Source organism: Phaseolus vulgaris, chromosome 2 (assembly GCF_051622355.1).
Source record: "Phaseolus vulgaris cultivar YP4 chromosome 2, ASM5162235v1, whole genome shotgun sequence".
In the NCBI taxonomy this organism is placed as follows: domain Eukaryota; kingdom Viridiplantae; phylum Streptophyta; class Magnoliopsida; order Fabales; family Fabaceae; genus Phaseolus; species Phaseolus vulgaris.
Genome location: NC_143499.1, coordinates 34,806,619 through 34,826,334, shown reverse-complemented (window position 1 = coordinate 34,826,334; position 19,716 = coordinate 34,806,619). Strand labels below are relative to the sequence as shown.

Below are 19,716 nucleotides of genomic sequence, written 5' to 3'. Positions count from 1 at the left end.
CGAGTTATTTCACTCCTTCGTTGTTTATCATTCCATTTTATTCAAAGTTGACAAAATCAAGTATTAAAATTTCATTGCATGCCACTTCAATCCATCATTTTTCACTAATTTAAACACAGCCTTTAACACATAATAATATGTATTTATGTTCTTTCAGTTATAAAAAAACAGGTTACATTTTGCTTTTGTGACTAACGATTTTCTACCGGTTTACATACTACTGCAAACAAAATATGCATACCTTATGTGTATATGTGTAAGTCTGAAGTGGAATATCATTAGCAAACATTAATGCTGTCTATCAATAAGAGCCATTATTTCACTTATCTAAAACTATAAAGATCAAAAAAGGCAAATTGTATGATATTAAAAACATATTTAACCGTAAAAGAATGTATTTTCCTTTTAGTTACTCAATTTGTAGGCATGTAGAAAGACAACAAAGATTCACAGGGCATCATCTGAGCATGCCATAAGGTTATGAATGTAAAGGAACCCCCTTCTGGCCCCACTAAGGATGTATCAATGGTTCGGATCCCGGAATGTATAATGTGCAGTATTTAGTATAGTAAATAGTCTCTGATAAGTTCGGTTTCAAGTTTTAAAGTCCGTAACTACAATTTGAGCAAAAGTTAATCTGTATTTGTATAGTCCAAAACCATGATTAGAAAAACTAAAACATAATACTCTTTGGTTTACCTAGTTACATTACCTCACTGACTTCGGCTTCCCTGAAGCTGTACTTTATGCACCTTGTACAATTCTACAACATAGAAACAAATTCGGTATTTCAAGAGGCATGCTATGTAACTGTGTGTGGCCAATGAATCATTTATTATATCAAATACTCCGCACTTTTAAAGCAAGGAACTCGAAAAATATTTTTCATACTGTTTCTCAATACAACTAGTTCAGATTCACCAGAGTGAAAACTGATAACTACATTAGTATCATACGTTCTCTACCGAGTATTCCTCCAATATCGAGCTAACTATGAACATCTTTAAGTCTACAGGAACAAGTTTACCCCAATAGCTGGGGTAAGCCAACCGTTAAACATCGCAAGTCTAAAACTTATTTTGAAACAGTATTGTACACTTACAGTACCATCTCTCCCATCACCAGAATAACATCACGATCATCAGATATTGTACCAAATTGGGCCACGCAACACAGCCAAATCTTAGCATTTCATCCATTTTCTTCCAAATCGCAACATCTGTAAATATTTTATCTCTAGAATTAAAGGGATCTCAACCACTAACCGAAAGGCTTGTACAGTTTGGCTTAATCCCACATATCCTTCCAGTGAAGGAGTTTGCCATATTCTAGTTTCTCTCATTTCATTAGGACCGTCAACTTATCTGATAGTTTCTCCTTCGTATAAAACATCTTTTCTTTTTTCTTTTTCACTTAAGCAATCTCTCTAAGTTTATTGCTTGATCTTTTGTACTGCTTAGGCATATCACAAGAATCCTCAATTAGGCAGTCATCACGCCATCACAACCTCTACAGATGGATAGACTTTTATCAAGTTTGCACCAAAGCAATGAACAGAAATTAATGTTCAATTTCAGCCAAAAGCAGGAATGGCATGTCGTCTTATCCAGTTCATCTATGATAGATACCATGTGATTTAAAGAACTGAAAATCCGGGTGATTAACCTGAACAAGCCTTAACCATTTATCGGCAGCCTGCAAGAAGGAACTCACTTGTTGAGTCTCACCAACTCCTTTTTTCATCCAAATAGACCCCTTTAACTTATAGGAAGCCATTGCAAAAGTAGGTATAGAAATCTTTGGTGCAGCATCTATCTCACTGGGATAAACAAGTGTTGGACCATCAGTACGACCACTTCCTGCAAAGTGAAATAAATTAGTCAGTGTTTCATCAAAGTGATCAAGCAACAACTATGTCATGTTTCTGGCAGAAAGAACTGTTTTTGCTATAAGCTGATATAACATGAACCAGCAAAGTATTACTGCACAATAAGATTAAGAATTAACTTCTGCTTTTCCATATTTGTCAATTTCAAATTGAGGATAAATGACCATAAAGTAAGAGATAAGACAACAAACGATTGGTTTATGCTGGGAGGGACTATGGAAGCATAATAGTTGCCACAATGATCGATGGTAAAATAAATAAAAATAACTTTCATGTGGTTATTTATTAATTTAGAAAAACCATACAACAGAAAATAGGTTTTGGAAGGCCTTCGAGAATAAAGAGTTCATATTGTCTATATTTAAGTAATCAGGGATATGTACTAGGGGTAAAACATAAGTGAGAAGTGAAAACACAGGGTAGGGTCAGAGCAAATTTCCTGCAACAATATATTTGCATCTGCTCAACTTGTTACAACCTCCTGAGTCTTGGATTTGCTTACTGAGCATGTCCAAGAATTAACAGTCTCTTTTATAAATAATATAGTCCAAATTGGTATTATGGGTGGGCAAAAAATCCATAAAATTAGATATGTTCTATTACTGAACTAATCCAATACATTATAGATCAAATTTTTTTTAATTAGAATTAGAATTAATTCCAAATTCATATTTTTTAAGAACTAGTTTAGACTTTTATAAATCCAAACCCATATTTTTCTAAAAGAACATAATTTGGGTGGTTATAAATCGGTTTGATTTGATACTATTAAGAAGTGAACTTTAAGCCTAACTCAACCTTATAAAACCAGCTTATAAGGTGAGGTTTAAACCCACTTATATATTATGGGTGATCCGATACCAGCCCGGTAGTGGGTAGCCTGATAAGGCCAACAAACTCGAGCTGGCCTAATAAAACCAACAAACTCTCGCTAGAATAGACTCAAAATGATTCTAATACCATATTAAGAAGTGATTTTTAAGCCTAACCTAACTTTAGAAAACCGGCTTAAGATGAGGTTTGTACGGAGAATGGACTGTAAGTTTAGGAAAAATTGGAGGCCATTATCACAAATTGCACAAGTATCTTGCGCTCATCATAGAAAAATGACAAAGAAATAGATGGTGATCTAATTCATAGGATTGAAGCAGGCTGGATGAAATAAAGCATCTCTAGTGTTATGTATGGCTAAGAGGAAGCCCTCAAGCTACCGTGCAACTATAAGTCCCGTGATGTAGTATGGAGATTGAGTGTTGGGCAATAATAAAACAGATGAAAGAATAAACTCCACGTGACAGAGATGAGAATGATGCATCGGGTGAGTGGACATACTAGAAAAATAAGAATGGGAATGAATGGAATAGAGAGGAGTTGAGTAATAACTATTGTATGGAAAAACCCAGTAGTTAACCTTAAGAGTTTTGGCATGTCTGGAGAAGATTTGTAGTAGACCCACTAAGTGTAAAACAGATGGAAGGTAGCCCTATTGCTAGACCATGTAAAAAAAACTATAGCTGAGAAACCATTGAAAAGGAAGTAGATAGAGGTAATATTTTATGAAAAGAAATTATTTACAATAAAGTAGTATGACATCAATTGATCCATGTAGCTGACTCCAGGAAAAATGTATGGTAGTGGTGGAGGCAATCAATTTCAAATGCAAAATGATATCCCCCAGTGTCATTTCTTGTCTAACAAATCATCCGTCATTAGAAGATAAAAATGTTTAGTTCCAAGTCAGTTGCAGATTTGCACTCATTTTGTTCTTAGTTGCACACTTGACAAATAGATGCAGTCAATTTTCACATGAATATACCTAGAATATCCCAAAATATGATATTCAAAGAAAGGGACATGCACTATGGTAATCTATATAAATAAGTACAAGCTATAAGCTAGCTTGAAATAGCTAAACAAGCAAGAAATTAGTCTAAGTAACAAATACCATGGTCAGATCACATTTTAGCTAAATATCAGCCATACTTAAATGCTAAGAAGAAAATTTAATGTGCTTAGCATCGAAGCCTATGAAAACAAGTCATTAGTCTAAGTGGTACTGGATATAGTCCCCTTAAACAAGGTCTCAAGTTCGAGATTATGAATGAAAAAAAAAAAATTGTAGGGTTGACCTTGCTAAAGGTGGTCAACTAGGTTATTAGCTATAAACAAAAACTGGTGGATACTCCACCCAATGACATGGTATTAGAAAACCTTATGACATCGTGTTTTAAAATTGGTTTGGACATGATTTGACCAAAAAAGAGAGGACATCCACCTAATTGTTAATAAGAAGAATTATGATTAATAAACAATCTCTTTCTCTACTACCCCACCCAGCCCATACTTTGTTTGTCAAAGTAACCAATAACATGTCATCCGTCTTAAATTTAGAGTGTCTATTTTCTTTCAAAAATACACATACTGTAAGGGCAAAAAGGAAGAGCAAAAGTAGTTAGGGATTGTTGAGGAGAAAGATTCATTCACACAATTAGAAAGTTTGTAAGGAAAGAGGACTTGTAGGAGGATCTGTTTTTCTATTCTTGGATATTTAATGTGTTTGGTAGCTCATCAGCAAAAATGGATGCCTATCATTTCAGTGCATATAATACTAGCTTTTGCATCACTCATATATTTGGACATGAAAATGGGATAGTACATGCATTTTTTTGCACCAATCCAGACATGCACTTAACTGTTCAAGTCCTCGGTTAGTTTTTGGAAAATTTTCATTTCTCTTTAACGAGCTTGTAACACATGGGAAAATAAAGCAGAATAAGATATTGCATTTACAGTTATGACGTGTGCTGACTGCGGAGCAAGTAATGGTTAGGAAGGTGAAAAAAAACATGCAGTTCATTGAATACATATGCTAGTGGAGCAGATGCCCATCTTTCACATTAGTTGGCAAAAATAAAATTATTTGTTTTTGTAAATATTCTGTAAAGTATCATCGGACTGATCCTTCGTTTGAGACAGAAATGAGAGTAATGAAGTCCTGATTTAGGAGATAACATTTTGCACCATTTTGAGAGACTAAATCAATGACATTTTGCTTTGTTAAGGAACTTAAACATGACACAGACAATGACACAGTCTCGACAAAAATGGGGATTTTAACTCAAAATGCACAGATACATTTAATCTAGCAATAACCAAAATGAGTGATGTATAAGCAACACTGAGTGATCAAACATAGGCTTAAAGTTCCATGATTACCTGTCAAGGGTGTATGGAGTTTATGGTATGTCAGAAAGCACGCATCTAAATCTTTTAAAGTTGGACCTGTGGGTATTCGATATATAGGATACCTAGAACATGACATTAAAATATGTTAATGGACAAAAAAACAGTATTACGACATTAGATGAAGTTAATCTTAATGGGAAAAAAGTGATGACACATTAGATTACCATGCCACAGACATCCAACTGTCTGGTAATAAGTCACAGCTTCTCAATGTCTTGAGGGCAGGATAATAGCATGCAAGATCTTGTATCTGTCAAAATATTATAAAGTATAAGATCCATGGATCAGATTCTGGGTAAATAAGCCACACATTGACTACAGATCAGTAATTGCCTTGTCAGCCAACGGTTCCCGGCTATAAGGAGGATCTTGTTCCAAATACACAAAAAGCAAATCTTGAGGATTCCCAGTTTCACTATCATCACTAGAAAATCCTTCTTGCACTGCCCCGTGTTTGTCATTTATGGATTGTTTGTTCATTTGCAGTGAGATACCACCTGTTAGATATTGACTACTTTGTGTTGTAAACTCAGTCCTTTTTCCATATTCATAATCACTACTTCCATCGCTACATGAATCTCTGTAGTAATCACCATCACTATCTTCACTGGTGTACCTAATGACATAGGAAATTAAGAAATTCATATCTGATTAGTTACAAGCTAAATAACAATAGCTTACACTCCCATACCACTTGCAAGTTATAATTACACAACAAATTAAGAAAATAGCAAAAGTAAATTAAAATTTATTATTACGTTGACTGCATAAAAGAAGCAGCAGCCAAGAGGTGAGAGAGTATAAATAAAAAATTAAAAACATACATTGAGATCCATAATGATTCATTAATTCATCAAAAGTCAAAATCAATGGATAGTGGACTTATTTAGACAAGTTTCTCCAGAAACACTTCTAAAAGAGAAAAATAAAGAGAGAGAAAATGAGCTTCTCCATAAACTAAAAATAGCTTATGCACAAGTTAAAAATAAGAATTTAGAGAAGCTATAAGAGAGTTTCTAACAATTAGCTTATGCCTAAGCTAGTTTTAGCTTATGAAGAAATTAATTTCATTTTTTCTTCTTAATTTTCTCTCTTAAAAGGGTTTATGGAAAAGCTTCTCCTCCAAACAGATCCTATACAAACAGCAAAATTGAAAAAAATATTAAATTTCAACTGCGTTGGGCTGTTATCAAACTTCCTCAGATCAGCTGGTCCAAACGGTTAGACCAAAACCACTGTTGTTGTTGTTGTTACCAGGTGGAACTAGTTAGGAAATTAGATGTAACTAGAATTAAACCAGTGTGAACTGACTGGTTTTCTATCAAACGGGTAAACCAGTGTGCACTTGTCCATTTGGGAAGGGCATTGAAGAAGAAGAAGAGTTCAAAACTTGATGTCACAAGGGCTCAAAGATTGTTCTTTTGGATGGACAGACACTTGACCACCAGACCAACGAAATATTTGTGAAAACTTAAACAAAGTTTAACTTGTATAAACAATCTTTAGATAAAGTTGAACACTTTCAGTAAATACTAATTCATGTAGTACAATTAATGACTTGCTGGATCGCCCAATGAATGGCCTGGTATTTTGACCAAGTCAATGACTGGTCAAGTTCTGATAACACTTGTGTTGGGTAAGGACGGAAAATGAGGGAGTGAAGAGAAGGAAGTAAAATATGACTAGACATCAGACAAAGACATATCTAACATCTAGATATATCACTCTTTTGCCGTATATTTGTTCCATTTATCAAGGTTTCATTTCTACCAATCTCAATTTAAAGAGATCCTTCAGTAAATACAAGTAATCATATTAAATACCGATCAAATAAACAAAACATAAAAAAATAACAGGAGGACTCTCCATACTCCATAGTCTCAAATACTGTGTTTCCAATTATCACCTCAATTTTATTCACTCTTCCAACTGACAAGTAATCATATTAAGATAGTAAAATTTAAGTCTATTTCAACCTCACAAAACCGACTTCATAAGATAAAGTTTACACTCACTTATATACTATAATTTAGTTATATATTTAGTTAATGCGAGATCTCCAATACAACCCCTCAAATTAAGGATTACACATCTCGAGCACGGGACTAGGGGGTAACTCGATAGCAAGTGACATAATAGGCCCAACACACTCTAATACCATCTTAGGAAAGTGAAATTTAGTCTAACTAAACCTTATAAAACCAGTTTGGTAAGGTGAGATTTTCACCACTTGTATATTATAATTTGGAGATATCACTAGTCAATGTGGGATCTTCAACATACTCTCTCATGCTGAAGGCTGGACATCTTGAGTATGAAACTAAGGGGGAACTCGATAGAGAGTGATACAATAGACCCAACAAACTTGAATAAGTTAAGTTTTGAATGACTCTAATATGATATTAAGAAAATGGAATTTATGTCTAACTTAACTTCACAAAATCGGCTTGATAAGATGAAGTTTTCACCTACTTATTTACCATAATTTAGTCATGTCTTTAATCAATGTGAGATCTCTAACACCAATTATCACATCCCTCACAAACATTTTATTTGCTATTCCAGCTGACAGCCTGATTTTGCAACCAATCATGTCTAGTTAAATTAAAATACAAAACAAAACCGGAGATGCTGCAAAAAAAAACTGCATATCAATATACAGAAACAATGTTTTGTGACTCTCAAACCACTTAACACATTAAATCGTCAATAAATGATTATAGTAGTGAATAATTTCACACTTAAAGATATCAAATCTAATTCAAAAGTAACTTGCTAATGCTATAACCCAACAAAAATGCTACATATAAATATGACTCCATTAGAACAAAAACCTGCATTTGGCATCAAATAATTCACTCAAAAGAAGTGAAGTAAACACAACAAGCACACAAAATATTAGCAAAAGATGTCTTCATGTGTAATAATAACTTGAAAATTTAATAAAAATGCAAAGGATCAATGATCATTAACAAATTGCTGTGCACATACAGCCCAGTACCCTCAGCAATTTTGTCCAGATTCTAACAAAACAGTTTAAAAGTAAAAGCATGACAGCACTTCATGAAGTGTAACTTCAACAAAATCAGCGCTTTAAAGCACAATTTCAAACGCTTCCCCTCAAAAGTGGTTTAAAGTAGAATTAGACGTTTTTTTCTGTAAGTAAAATCCTATAATTATATCATTTTATGCCATCTTCAATAACATGATCTATACATTAAACCCTCAAGGAAAATCAAGAGTAATGAATAAATGTTATTCATTTTTCTTTACAAGGAGGGGAAAAAGGGAGGATCAAAATTGGTGATTAAATTTGTTACAAAAATCATTGGAAGAGAAGGGGAAATTAGTAAAGAGTTACAAAACAACAAAGTAAAATTACTGTAGTTTATATAAAAAGGCAATGCAATGCACAAGACACCTACTAAAGAGAGAAATTATTTCCATGATATGAGCCCACAATTTCCAGGTAACAAGTAACAAGGCAGCAACCTTATCATCGTTGCATCAAGGATCACCCTTAACAAAATCAAATGGCTATAAACTAATAGATTTGAACATTTTCTTTACAGAGACCAAACAACTACTTTTAAAAAAGGAATAGTTATAAACAAATTTTGATTGAAAACAGAGTAAAAACAAACTAATTTACTACTACGAACAGATAATGACATCACCTTTCTGAATTCTACATTATGAACTCCTGCATTTTTAATATTTAAAAAGCATTTTACAAAGCCTAAAACTACACTTGTATTTCTAATGCATTTACTTCTCAATTTTTTACTGCTGCCTTTCAACCAGAACCTAAAAAGCATACACATGTTTCCCTACTTTTTATATGGTTGATAATGAGAACTAAGAAATGGTTTCCAATTATTATATATGGAATGCTTATTGCTTAATGTAAAATTTACTTTCAACAAAACGTTGTTGTAAGCTAGGTAGTTGTTTTCAACTTTCATTCTATGTTTTGCTCAGAAAGAGTACAACCAGGTTCAATAATGCGGTGCTGAGGGATAAAAATGATTTTGGTCCACCAATGCTACATTATAATGCAGAACCAGAAGATAGAAAACCTTAGCATTAGAAGGGAAAAAGGAGGTTCTGACATAAAAAGTTTAACACCTTGTATCAATTGATTGCACAAACACAGACGCGCGCACACATAAATATAAACAAATAAATTTAAGAGAGATGAGTAAAAGAACAGCATCCATCCATAATTCTACTGTGCTTCCAGTGGTGAGTCTTGTCTTAAAGTTAGCAATTCTTATTATGCACGTGAAATGGTAATACCTAGGCTTTGCACTTGGCTTCTCAGCCGATTGACCATAGAGTTGAATAGCTGATAAATACGGAACATAATACTGAACAACAGATTCACTTTGATCAAGGACAAAAGGCACTCCAGCTCCATACGCACTCCACTCCTTAAAAGATTCCCAGAGATCACTCAGGGAAAAGTAAGACTGATACTCCACATCGCAAAACTTCCAACCTCTCATCGTTGTCTACATCCACAAACAATCAAATTTGAGTTTCTCATAAACCACATAAAATCATAACAAGAATTCCGATAATAACTAACCATAAAACATTTGTGACAACTGTCTCAACATCTCAAAATCAAAACAAGAAAATGAATTGAGAAATTAAGATCAACCTTGGAGAAATACTGAGCCGGAACTAACGGCATCGTGGAGTCCAAGAACCTATTGATATTACTAACAGACTCTATAGACGGAGAAAGAGTTGGATTCAATGATTGGCTGAGATTGCTATCGCTATTGCTATTGCTATTGCTATTGTTATTCTCAGAGACATCGAGTTTGCTCTTCAAAGTTAAATCGGCGTTTCCAAGTTCGCCATTCTTGGCTCCGTGGCCTTGTTTACGCTGATTCTGGTTCTTCCTCGCCTTCACTGGAATGTAAAAGCGATCCTCGCCACGAACCCCGCCAAATTGCAGTGCAGTTCCCAGCATTTTCCAATCGTTTTCAAAACTGTGTTGTCCTCCGTTTGCACGCGGAGAAAACGGAGGAAAGTATCGGAAGAGAAAATTCGTTATCGCAGAGGATCAACAAATAAAGGAGGGAAGAAAGAGTACTGAATCCGAATCGAAAATAGACGAGGAAGAAAAGAAAGAGGTCGAAAGGAAAGGAAAGGCTGAAGGCAAAGGAAAGAAGAGAAGAGAGAAAAGAAAAACTTCAACACTCTCTTTGCAAGAAAACACACAGAGAGAAGAGAGAGAGAGAGAGAGAGGAACGAGTGCATAGCAAGGTTGATGGAGATTCTGTCATTTTCCGTTTTACTGGGGTTTTTAACTAATTCTTTGAAATTTTGGGGTGTTTGTTGAATTAGTTGGACTTTATGCAAGAGACTGAAAGAGTCTTCGTTATTATCATCACTTAAATATTTAAAAGTCTAAATAAAATAATGGCGAAATTTGACACGTGTGAGCTGCGGGGTCACTCTTGATGACCTTACATTGCTGCTAACTCTTCATTGACTCGTGTTTTTTTTGGCTCAACCTCTACGGATGAACACTACCCACCTCACAATATAAATATAAATAAAAATATTTAATTTATCCTGATGGAAAGTATTAGTTAGGTTTGCATCATTTTTTTATTTAATATAAAAATTTATATTTTATAAATTATCTGTAATCATATATATTTTTAATAATATTCAATTTAAAATAAATATAATGATATTTGGGAAATTAAATATAATTTAGCTAAGATTTATTTATTTTTAAGTTTCTTATGTTTTGTATCTTTAAAGGCAATAATGGATTATACCCCTTTTCTAAAAAAATCAATTTCTTTTCAGAAGTTAACACTAGATATTTTCTTAATCAGTTAAAAAAATTAAAGATATTTAATTTTTTTGGAATTGTTTCTCCTATTCGCATTTAATAATTATTTACTCTTTATTTATAATTAAATTTCACTTGTTCTAGCCCTAAATTTTAAGTAAGTCTTTAAATTTGAAATGCATTTTAAATCTATAAATTAAGTTTTCATTTTAAGGAGCTTTGGATAGGAGAAAAAATTGTTTTATGTCCGACAATCATGAATCTTGGACACATGTGATTTCTAGAAATTATTAAAATTTATTTAGTTGATGAAAAGTATTTTTGAAAATATTTATTAAAGAGTTTTGAAAAATCAAACCGCAACATTATATTAATTAAAACTTTTAATTTTTTTTATCATAATAATAATTTAAATAAAAGTAAAATAGTATATTCTTCAATAGAAATTTTATTTTAACTTAGGAAAGTTATTTTTCCCTCGTCCTGCAAATAAAAAATTTATCCAAAAATAATTTCTAAATAACCTTTGTTTATAAGAAAGTCGGATTTTAAAATAATCAAAGATAAGAAATATATTTTTCCATCATCAAGCGAAATGAAAAAGTTTCTTTGTATAAAATATTACATTTAAGAGGAATATCATATTGTCTTTTGATTTTTTTATGTTAAGCTTAGATTACATTTTTATATAATAAAGTGTTTAATGAAAAGTGGTTTTTGAATATTTACCCGTCTTGTAGTTTGTAGTATTAGTTTACAAAAAACTTTATTGTATAGATTAAGAACTAGACAATCTAAAAATATTTTATTAATCTACAACTAAATGAAGAATGAGAATTTTACTTAAACAAGTTTCGAAAAGTATTTTTAACCATGTGTCTCTCAATTTGAAGTTGTATCTGTCAAGTTAAAACTTCATTTTTTGTTTATCAAACATTGATTTGCGAAAAGTTTCAAATACAAAATTCAACCCTCCTTTCTAGTATATTTTTCCTATTTTTCACAATTTGTATTTGAGTTCAGCCTCTAAAGGGTTGAGCGTTTTATAATGACTAAAGGAAAATGGTTGGTATGGAAAGACATCTCATTGCCAAGAGAGGATCCCTCAAAAGGACACTAACATTCTTAGGGGAAGACCATCCTTACTAGAAGGATCGCATGGAGATGTACATAAAATACACATATTATCAATTATGGACCATCATCACAAAAGGTGATGTCATCATCAAAGCTCCATAGGAAGACTGGATGCAAGACGAGTTCCATCAAGTACAATTCAATAACAAAGCAAGTTATACTCTAATTTGTGAATTATCTAAAAATGAATATAAAAAGATTTATAAGCTAAAGATGTCCAAGGAGAGTTGAGACTCCTTTGAAAATCAACTATGAAGAGGATGTCCTGTCGAGGAAAATTGTCACCCTCACACACCAATATGAGTATTTCACCATGAATGATGGTGAGACTATAAATGAAATGTTTGCAAGAATGCATATTCTTCTAAACGGGTTAGAAGCTTTAGGACAAAGCTTATCTAAAGCTTAGATTAACTTGAAGTTGTTGGATAAAAGGCCAAATATTTGGGAACCTAAGACCATCACCATCCAAGAGGCATAAGATATTAAAAAGCTCACATGGATGAGCTCTTGGGAATCTTGAGAGTGCATGAGGTGCATTTCCAAGATCATGAACAAAAGGAGACCTCAACATCATCTGACAAAGGTCTACATGCAAGAGCTACATCAAAGCATACCTAACTCACATGCAAGGAAACTATAACTCTAAAAGCGTCGAATATGGAAAACTATGATTCAAAAGTTGAGTAAAACAAATCAACTGATAAGGAAATATATTGAATGCCAAGAAAGTTTAAGAAAATGTTTAAATAAAAAGATAAAGGAAATAGGAGATATGATAACAAAGAAGGAAGATAGTCAAGAGATCATATACTATGAATGCAGAAGATTAGGGCACATGAAGACAAGGTGCCCAAAGGTTAAGAGAAAGTCAAGATTAAATAGGAAAAGTTTGATGGAAACATAGGAAAACTTAGACTCTAGGTTAGACGCATAACAAGAAAATATATGTCTCATGGAAGATGTAGAGAATAAGGTAAATTTTAACCTTAAGTTTTCCTTAGAAACACCATCTGACTCATCACATTCATTGTCTGATGAAGATGATGAAAATGATATTTCTTATGAAGGTCTTATGGAAAGTTGTAATCGAATCTCAAATTAATATTTGAAATTGAAACAAAGATTTAAAACTTTAACCTTTGGAACTGAAAAGCTAAAAAAGAGAACCAATTATCCACTGGAGGGAAGATGTCTTGCCTATAGTAGATTCACATTACAGATGAATAAAAGATAAAATTCAGAGGTAAAATAACATGTTGTAAAAATTATTTTTCAAAATTTGTTTAGAACTCTAGATATTCTCTTTTCTAACACTAGACATGCATTTCATAAATCTGACCTAGGGTATGACTTGGAAAGTAAGAAACTTGTTAGGAAATATGCTAAAAACTACTTTTCACAATAGTTGTAAGTTTGGACACTCAAGTGTCATATGCAAACTCAAACAATATCCATTAAAAACTAACAAGAAATGACTCAAGAAATTTTGGGTACCAAAAGAGTTTGTAATTTCTATTGATGTGTTGTATGGAAAGAGGTCAAGGATGAAGCTTGTTCTTGAACAATGAATGCTCACCACACATGATAGGCGCAAAGTCTATGTTTCAAAACCTAAAAAAAAAATGACAGAGGCAAGGTAGCCTTCAAAGGGACAAACTAATAGGAGACTATTAGATCTACAAGATTTTTGTGTGCAAATCTACATACTCAAGTGTCATACATGACAAGGAAAATCATGTGTATCAAATTCATCAGACGTTGTGAGAGGATCAAATGCAAAGAAAATATGTACACAAGAACAATTTTAATTTTATTAAAGCAAGTCTAGATATGATAGATTTTACAAATGTCACTTGACTAGATGATGTGATTGTTTTTTTAGTACTAATATTTTTGTTGAGTTTGTGTAGGTAAAACTACCATTTGATAGTCATTAGATGCACATTGTGCCACAAGAAAAAAGCTTCGCACCCAAAAGAACACTATATGTTCTCTACTTTGGTGGAAAATATAATACTAATTTAAGGGGTGAATGCATCCTTCTTTGGTCTAAAGTCATCTTTCAATGGTTCTTAAGGGGGAGAAGATAGATATAGAATTTAAAGAAAGAAAAACTTGGTGAAGATCAAATGCTTCAGAAAGATTGAAATAAACCTTAATAAGAAGGTTAAAGTCTTAAAACTACCTCTGTGGAAGACAAAAGAAGAAGAAACATTAAGTTAAGGTGGAGCTTAGACGGAGATGTTATGAGCTCAACAAATAGTGTTTGTTTGAGGGGGAGCTAACAGAGATGTTCGAGAATCAAGTTGGATGTAATTGATTAGATAAGAATTGACTTAACTCAAAACTTAACTATGAATTTGATTTAATTTATCGCAAATGATTTGGTTTAACTTGTTAGTTGGATTTCATTTAAATTATAATTATTTTTTATTTATTTTATAAAAAATATCTATATAAAATAATAATATAAAATATATTATTCCTTATATATCCAATTAAAACATGAATAACCTAGACATAGTTGAAGTTGAATTCCTTTAATGAATTTAGTTTAAGTTTTGTTTATTTCATCTGTGAATAAAGCTTAACAAGTGAATCATGAAATCGAGTTTTAAACTGTTAGTGGTGGTTTGGTTCATTCCTTTTCTAAAGTTGATGAGTGGTTCATGTTGCATACACCCTGTAACTGTCCATTTGTTCTGCTAATATATTTATTTGACTTTGTCAAACCACGCACACAATCATGTCTTATTTTATATATATATGTCTTCTCAGCCCACATCAGCATCTTAAATAACAATATTATAATGAAATGTCAAACTTCAGAAAACAATACTTAATACAACGGTATTCAAGACCCCACCATTTCCTTAATTTGAAAAGTCAATATCTGACAAAATTATTTAGATCAACATCAAGTAATCACATGTGTAATTAAAGAAGTAGTTCAGATAGAGCTTTGAAATATTTGTATATTTGTTGAAATATGTGAATTGTGATGTGAGTACACTTAAACACACCATATAATATGATGAGCTTTCTTGATAAGAGATTATATATAAAACTTCTAATCAAGCTTTTGGGCTATGAACGGCAGATATTCAAAAATTCAAAAATATTTATATCATACCGTGTTCATACTAATTGAAAAATCTAATTAAACTGTATTTTTTTATTATAATCTTAAATATGGTTTCGTGAATCATGATTAATGGTATATTAATAAAAAAAACATCAATATTTTATAAGTGTTTGTTATATATCTATAACTTGTTGTCGTGTCTTGTAATGGCTGTTGAGGTGGCGAGGTTGAAGGTTTATAACGAAGACCAGGATTTGAAGAAGAAACTCAAATATTGAAAAATCAGAAGGTGAATCAATGAATTGAATATTCAAAAAGAAGAATGAAAAGACATTAATCACTTCTTTCATTTCCCATATCTTCTTTTCTTCTATGGCTAATTTGGTAATGCAAGATGATGATAATGCTCCAATGACCTTCTTATTCTATGCATCAATATTCTTGGTCTTGGTAGCCTCCATTAGTTCCCAAGAAGAGAACAAACACCATGAGTGTAGCAAGCCATTCAGCTGCGGATTATTGTCCATCTACTACCCTTTCTGGGGAGGGAGCAGACCCAGTTATTGTGCCAGCAACCACCTGTTCAAGCTCAACTGTGAGGGTAATCAGAACTCCACCATTCAACTTGGCTCAGCAACTTTCCAAGTGCTTCACTTTGATCCAGCTCAATACACCGTGAAAATGGTTCGAACACGCCTTGTCTATGATAATTGCTCTTCCTCGGCCGTAACTAACAATTCCGTGGATTCAAATCTCTTTAGTTACTTGAATGTTAAGAACATAACCATCTACTATGGTTGTCCCTACTCCCTGATTTCAAATAGCACACGGTCTTTTCCATGCAAGGAAGATGGGCACATGGGTGCTTTCTATGGGGACCCTGCAACTATGAAAGTCCAGGACTGTGAAGGACCTAGGATTGAAGTGCAAGTAGGACAGGAACTTGATCCTGCTGGGGGAATTGAAGGGCTCAACCAAGCCTTGAGCAAAGGGTTTGAAGTACATCTTATTTCAGAGGCACAAGTTCAACACTGCTTAGAATGCATTTTATCTAATGGAACATGTGGGGCCAATGATGATTCTCAGTTTTTATGTTTTTGCCCCAATGGAAGTGAAGGTTTAGATTGCTCTCCTCCTCACAGTATGCCTTCTTTCTCTTCTCTTCTCTTCTCTTCATTTCTCTTCATTCATGTATCCTGCATGCACATATAGATATGGATTTGAACTTCTGAGAATAAATTCATTTTGTTCTAAACGGACTATTGAACCATCGCTAGCTTGTGGCAATGGCTATTTTAGAAATCTATAGAACTAGGAACCCTGAAAAAATAGACATTGACCCAGTCAGAAAACAATTTTGTTAATGAAAATATTGCTGGTGTTCAAAGATGTTGTTACAGGAATCTATGATTAGGATTTAGGTGGCTGCTGAATCTTCAAAGTTGTTGAGTCTTTTGTGGGTTATGGTTTAGGAGGCTTCAAACTTATTTCTTCAGAATTTGCTGTCAACACAGGGAATAATATGAGATTATGTTGTGTTTGGGCATTCATTTTTCTCATGTTTATTTTATCCTTAGTGCTGCTAATTTGGTCCTCACAAGTATTGCAAAACTGATGCTATATCTTTCTCTGAATTAGTCAATAATGGTGTAATCATAAATTCCACTCTTCCATGTTCGATTTGGTTTTTTTTCTTTTCTCCCCTAATCCAGATTTTATAGTGTAATTCTGCGTGAAACTGTTTTGGCTTGTTGACTTTGACTATATGTTACTTATAAATTTTCATCCTTTTTTTTAATATAGTTTCTCATTACCTAATCACTAACTCATCAAAATTAGTTTTTTTCCTCCAATATCCTCCTTGAATATTCATGACACCTCTTTGTCTTCTATGTTGACCTCAGGAGATAAATGGAACTGGAAAAGGAAGGTGGTTATAGGTAATATATATTCAATTATCCTTGAAAAAAATATTCACAATGTTGTACATATTTCATTAATATATGAATGATTTTTGCTAGGCGTTGGTGCTGCTGTGATGAGTGCAATTGCTGTTGGACTTGGGTTTTACATCTATTATGGTCGTCAAAAGAAGAAGAATTATCTCCATGCAGTAACATCATCTGTACTACGTAATTCTAAAGGAATCCTACATAGTTCTTCTTTAGAAGACTCAGAGAAGGGAAGTAAATACTTTGGAGTCCACTTCTTCACCTATGGTGAACTTGAAGAGGCCACAAACTTCTTTGATCCTAAAAGAGAACTAGGAGACGGAGGATTTGGAAAAGTGTATTTTGGTAAAACTCATCGTCCTTTCTTATAATTATTCACTAAACATCAATTTTGAATCTTGTTGTTGGTCCAGGCAATGTTGGTATCTAACAATTAAGTAACTTAATTTCTATAAAACTTTGCATACAAGGAGAATAAGGAGATAAAACTTTGTGTGGTTTGAATTGTGATATATTAATTTGTTGTGTAGGGAAACTTCATGATGGACGATTAGTTGCAGTGAAGAGAATGTACGAGAACAGTTTGAAAATTGAGCAATTCGTGAATGAAGTGGAGATCTTAACTGGGCTACACCACCAAAACCTTGTGTCTCTATACGGATGCACTCCTCGCCACAGTAGAGAACTTATGTTGGTATACGAATACGTTCCAAATGGAACCGTTGCTGATCATCTTCATGGTCAAAGAGCAAAACCTGGCACACTCCCTTGGCACATCAGAATGAACATTGCCATTGAGACTGCTAGTGCATTGGTGTATCTCCACGCTTCTGACATCATTCACAGAGACGTCAAAACCAACAACATTCTCCTTGACAACCACTTCAGTGTCAAAGTAGCAGATTTTGGCCTCTCACGTCTCTTCCCAACCCATGCCACACACATTTCCACTGCCCCACAAGGGACTCCTGGTTATGTGGATCCGGAGTATCATGAGTACTACCACCTCACTGATAAGAGTGATGTTTATAGCTTTGGGGTGGTGCTCATTGAGCTCGTATCATCCATGCATGCGGTTGATATCTCAAGGCGCAGGCATGAGATCAACTTGTCTAACATGGCCATCAAGAAGATCCAAAGTGGTGCGTTGCATGAGATTGTGGATCCCACTCTTGGGTTTGACTCTGATTTCAAGGTCAGGAAGATGATCAATGCAGTGGCTGAGTTGGCGTTTCAGTGCTTGCAGAGTTCCAAAGATGCCAGACCCTCCATGGCAGAAGTGTTAGATAGACTCGAGGATATAAGAAGTGATGGGAAGTGTAAGAGCAAGCATGAGGTGCTGGATATATCAGAAGATGATTCTGCTTTGCTCAAGAATGAACCACCTCCACCTTCACCTGATTCAAATTTGGTCACTATTTCAACACCACCAAATGTTGTATAGTTCACTATTCTATCATTTAAATTAGCTGTTGTACATAGAATGATAGAGCTGAAGTGGTTATCAAAGTTTACTCCCAATAATATTTTTTATTGTTAATTCTTTTATGCTAATGAGGCATGTTTTGATATCTCAAGGGGTTAAAGAATGAATGGCATATTTTCTTCCTCTTTGTGATAGTGTTTCCCAAAAAATATGTCATAAGGGGTTCGTTAGAAATAAGTTTATATGGGAAAGAAATCAATTACTTAAAAGTGATATTGGTAAAACTTGTTAAGAAGTTGTTGAAGATGATGTGTATTGTAAAGAAATGGTTAAAGTTATTTGTGTGAATATTAGTAAAAGAATAGTCTGAAATTTTATATTGGTTAAGAATGTCAAAGTAGTGGTTATTTTATAATAATATTAGGAAAAAATAAAAATAAAATTATCGGAGAATAAATTGAATAAATAGGGGTATTTTAGAGACAAAAACCTACTGATGAAGTTCTCCCTCTCTTTCTTTAAGTTCTTCGATTATAGATGATTGAATGATATTGGAGAAGATATGTTTGGGTTTGGAGAATGATGCTAGGAAGGAGGTTAGACCAAACTTTTAGCTTTTTCTAAGGCTTTTACACTTAGAGAGTGAGTGCAAAAGAAAAGTGAGATTTGAGAAAATTTTTGAAAACCATTTAGGTATAAATTCATTACTCAATTCAAGTCTTATTTTTACAATAGAAGAGCTTATATTTATAGAGTCAAAAGTGACTAATGGAACTAAAAAACTCTCCATTCATGTAGTGACATGTGACACCTAAAAATTCTCCATTCATGAGTTGTCATGTGGCAATCCATGTATCTCAAAGCTCTCCATTCAAGATGTGACAAGTGGCATAAGAAATAGGAGAAGGAAAGTAGTAGGCGTCCATTGCTCCATGTAGAAGAAGAATAATCACTTTGAAAAAAAAGGAAGGAAAAGGTTCCATGTAGGTGTTCATGTGGCACATATGTGGATGCCAAGTAGACTTCCCTTTAAGTTCTTCAACTCTAATCTAAAAATTAGCAAAAATACAAGGCCCAAAAAGTCTAATACAGAATTTTAAAAGACTGAATTAGAAAATCCTAATTACTCTATACAAATTTACAAGGCTTCAGAGAGAA

General features: G+C 33.4%; 2 protein-coding genes across 2 annotated transcripts; one reads left to right on the top strand and one right to left on the bottom strand.

The window, feature by feature from the left end:
- Positions 1-807: 807 nt before the first annotated feature.
- Positions 808-10,516, bottom strand: LOC137811626 (uncharacterized). The gene is made up of 6 exons (XM_068613430.2): positions 9,801-10,516; positions 9,434-9,648; positions 5,468-5,750; positions 5,299-5,384; positions 5,105-5,196; positions 808-1,859 (listed from the first exon to the last, which is right to left on the bottom strand). The coding sequence occupies exons 1-6, from the start codon at positions 10,116-10,118 to the stop codon at positions 1,612-1,614; spliced, it is 1,242 nt and encodes a 413-aa protein (XP_068469531.1). The 5' UTR covers positions 10,119-10,516; the 3' UTR covers positions 808-1,611.
- A 4,572-nt stretch (positions 10,517-15,088) lies between these two features.
- LOC137811625 (LEAF RUST 10 DISEASE-RESISTANCE LOCUS RECEPTOR-LIKE PROTEIN KINASE-like 1.2) lies at positions 15,089-18,672 on the top strand. The gene is made up of 4 exons (XM_068613429.2): positions 15,089-16,321; positions 17,085-17,120; positions 17,202-17,477; positions 17,663-18,672. The coding sequence occupies exons 1-4, from the start codon at positions 15,553-15,555 to the stop codon at positions 18,574-18,576; spliced, it is 1,995 nt and encodes a 664-aa protein (XP_068469530.1). The 5' UTR covers positions 15,089-15,552; the 3' UTR covers positions 18,577-18,672.
- The last annotated feature ends 1,044 nt before the right edge of the window (positions 18,673-19,716 follow it).

What these genes read in the sequence shown, in the direction of transcription:
- LOC137811626 (XM_068613430.2), bottom strand. Translation starts at nt 10,118, where the DNA reads ATGCTGGGAACTGCACTGCAATTTGGCGGGGTTCGTGGCGAGGATCGC. An exon ending in CGGCTCAGTATTTCTCCAAG is followed by an intron (nt 9,649 to 9,800) that starts GTTGATCTTAAT and finishes TTGTGGATGTAG; the next exon opens with ACAACGATGAGAGGTTGGAA. An exon ending in AAGCCAAGTGCAAAGCCTAG is followed by an intron (nt 5,751 to 9,433) that starts GTATTACCATTT and finishes CTATGTCATTAG; the next exon opens with GTACACCAGTGAAGATAGTG.
- LOC137811625 (XM_068613429.2), top strand. Translation starts at nt 15,553, where the DNA reads ATGGCTAATTTGGTAATGCAAGATGATGATAATGCTCCAATGACCTTC. An exon ending in AGATTGCTCTCCTCCTCACA is followed by an intron (nt 16,322 to 17,084) that starts GTATGCCTTCTT and finishes TGTTGACCTCAG; the next exon opens with GAGATAAATGGAACTGGAAA. An exon ending in ATTTGGAAAAGTGTATTTTG is followed by an intron (nt 17,478 to 17,662) that starts GTAAAACTCATC and finishes TTTGTTGTGTAG; the next exon opens with GGAAACTTCATGATGGACGA.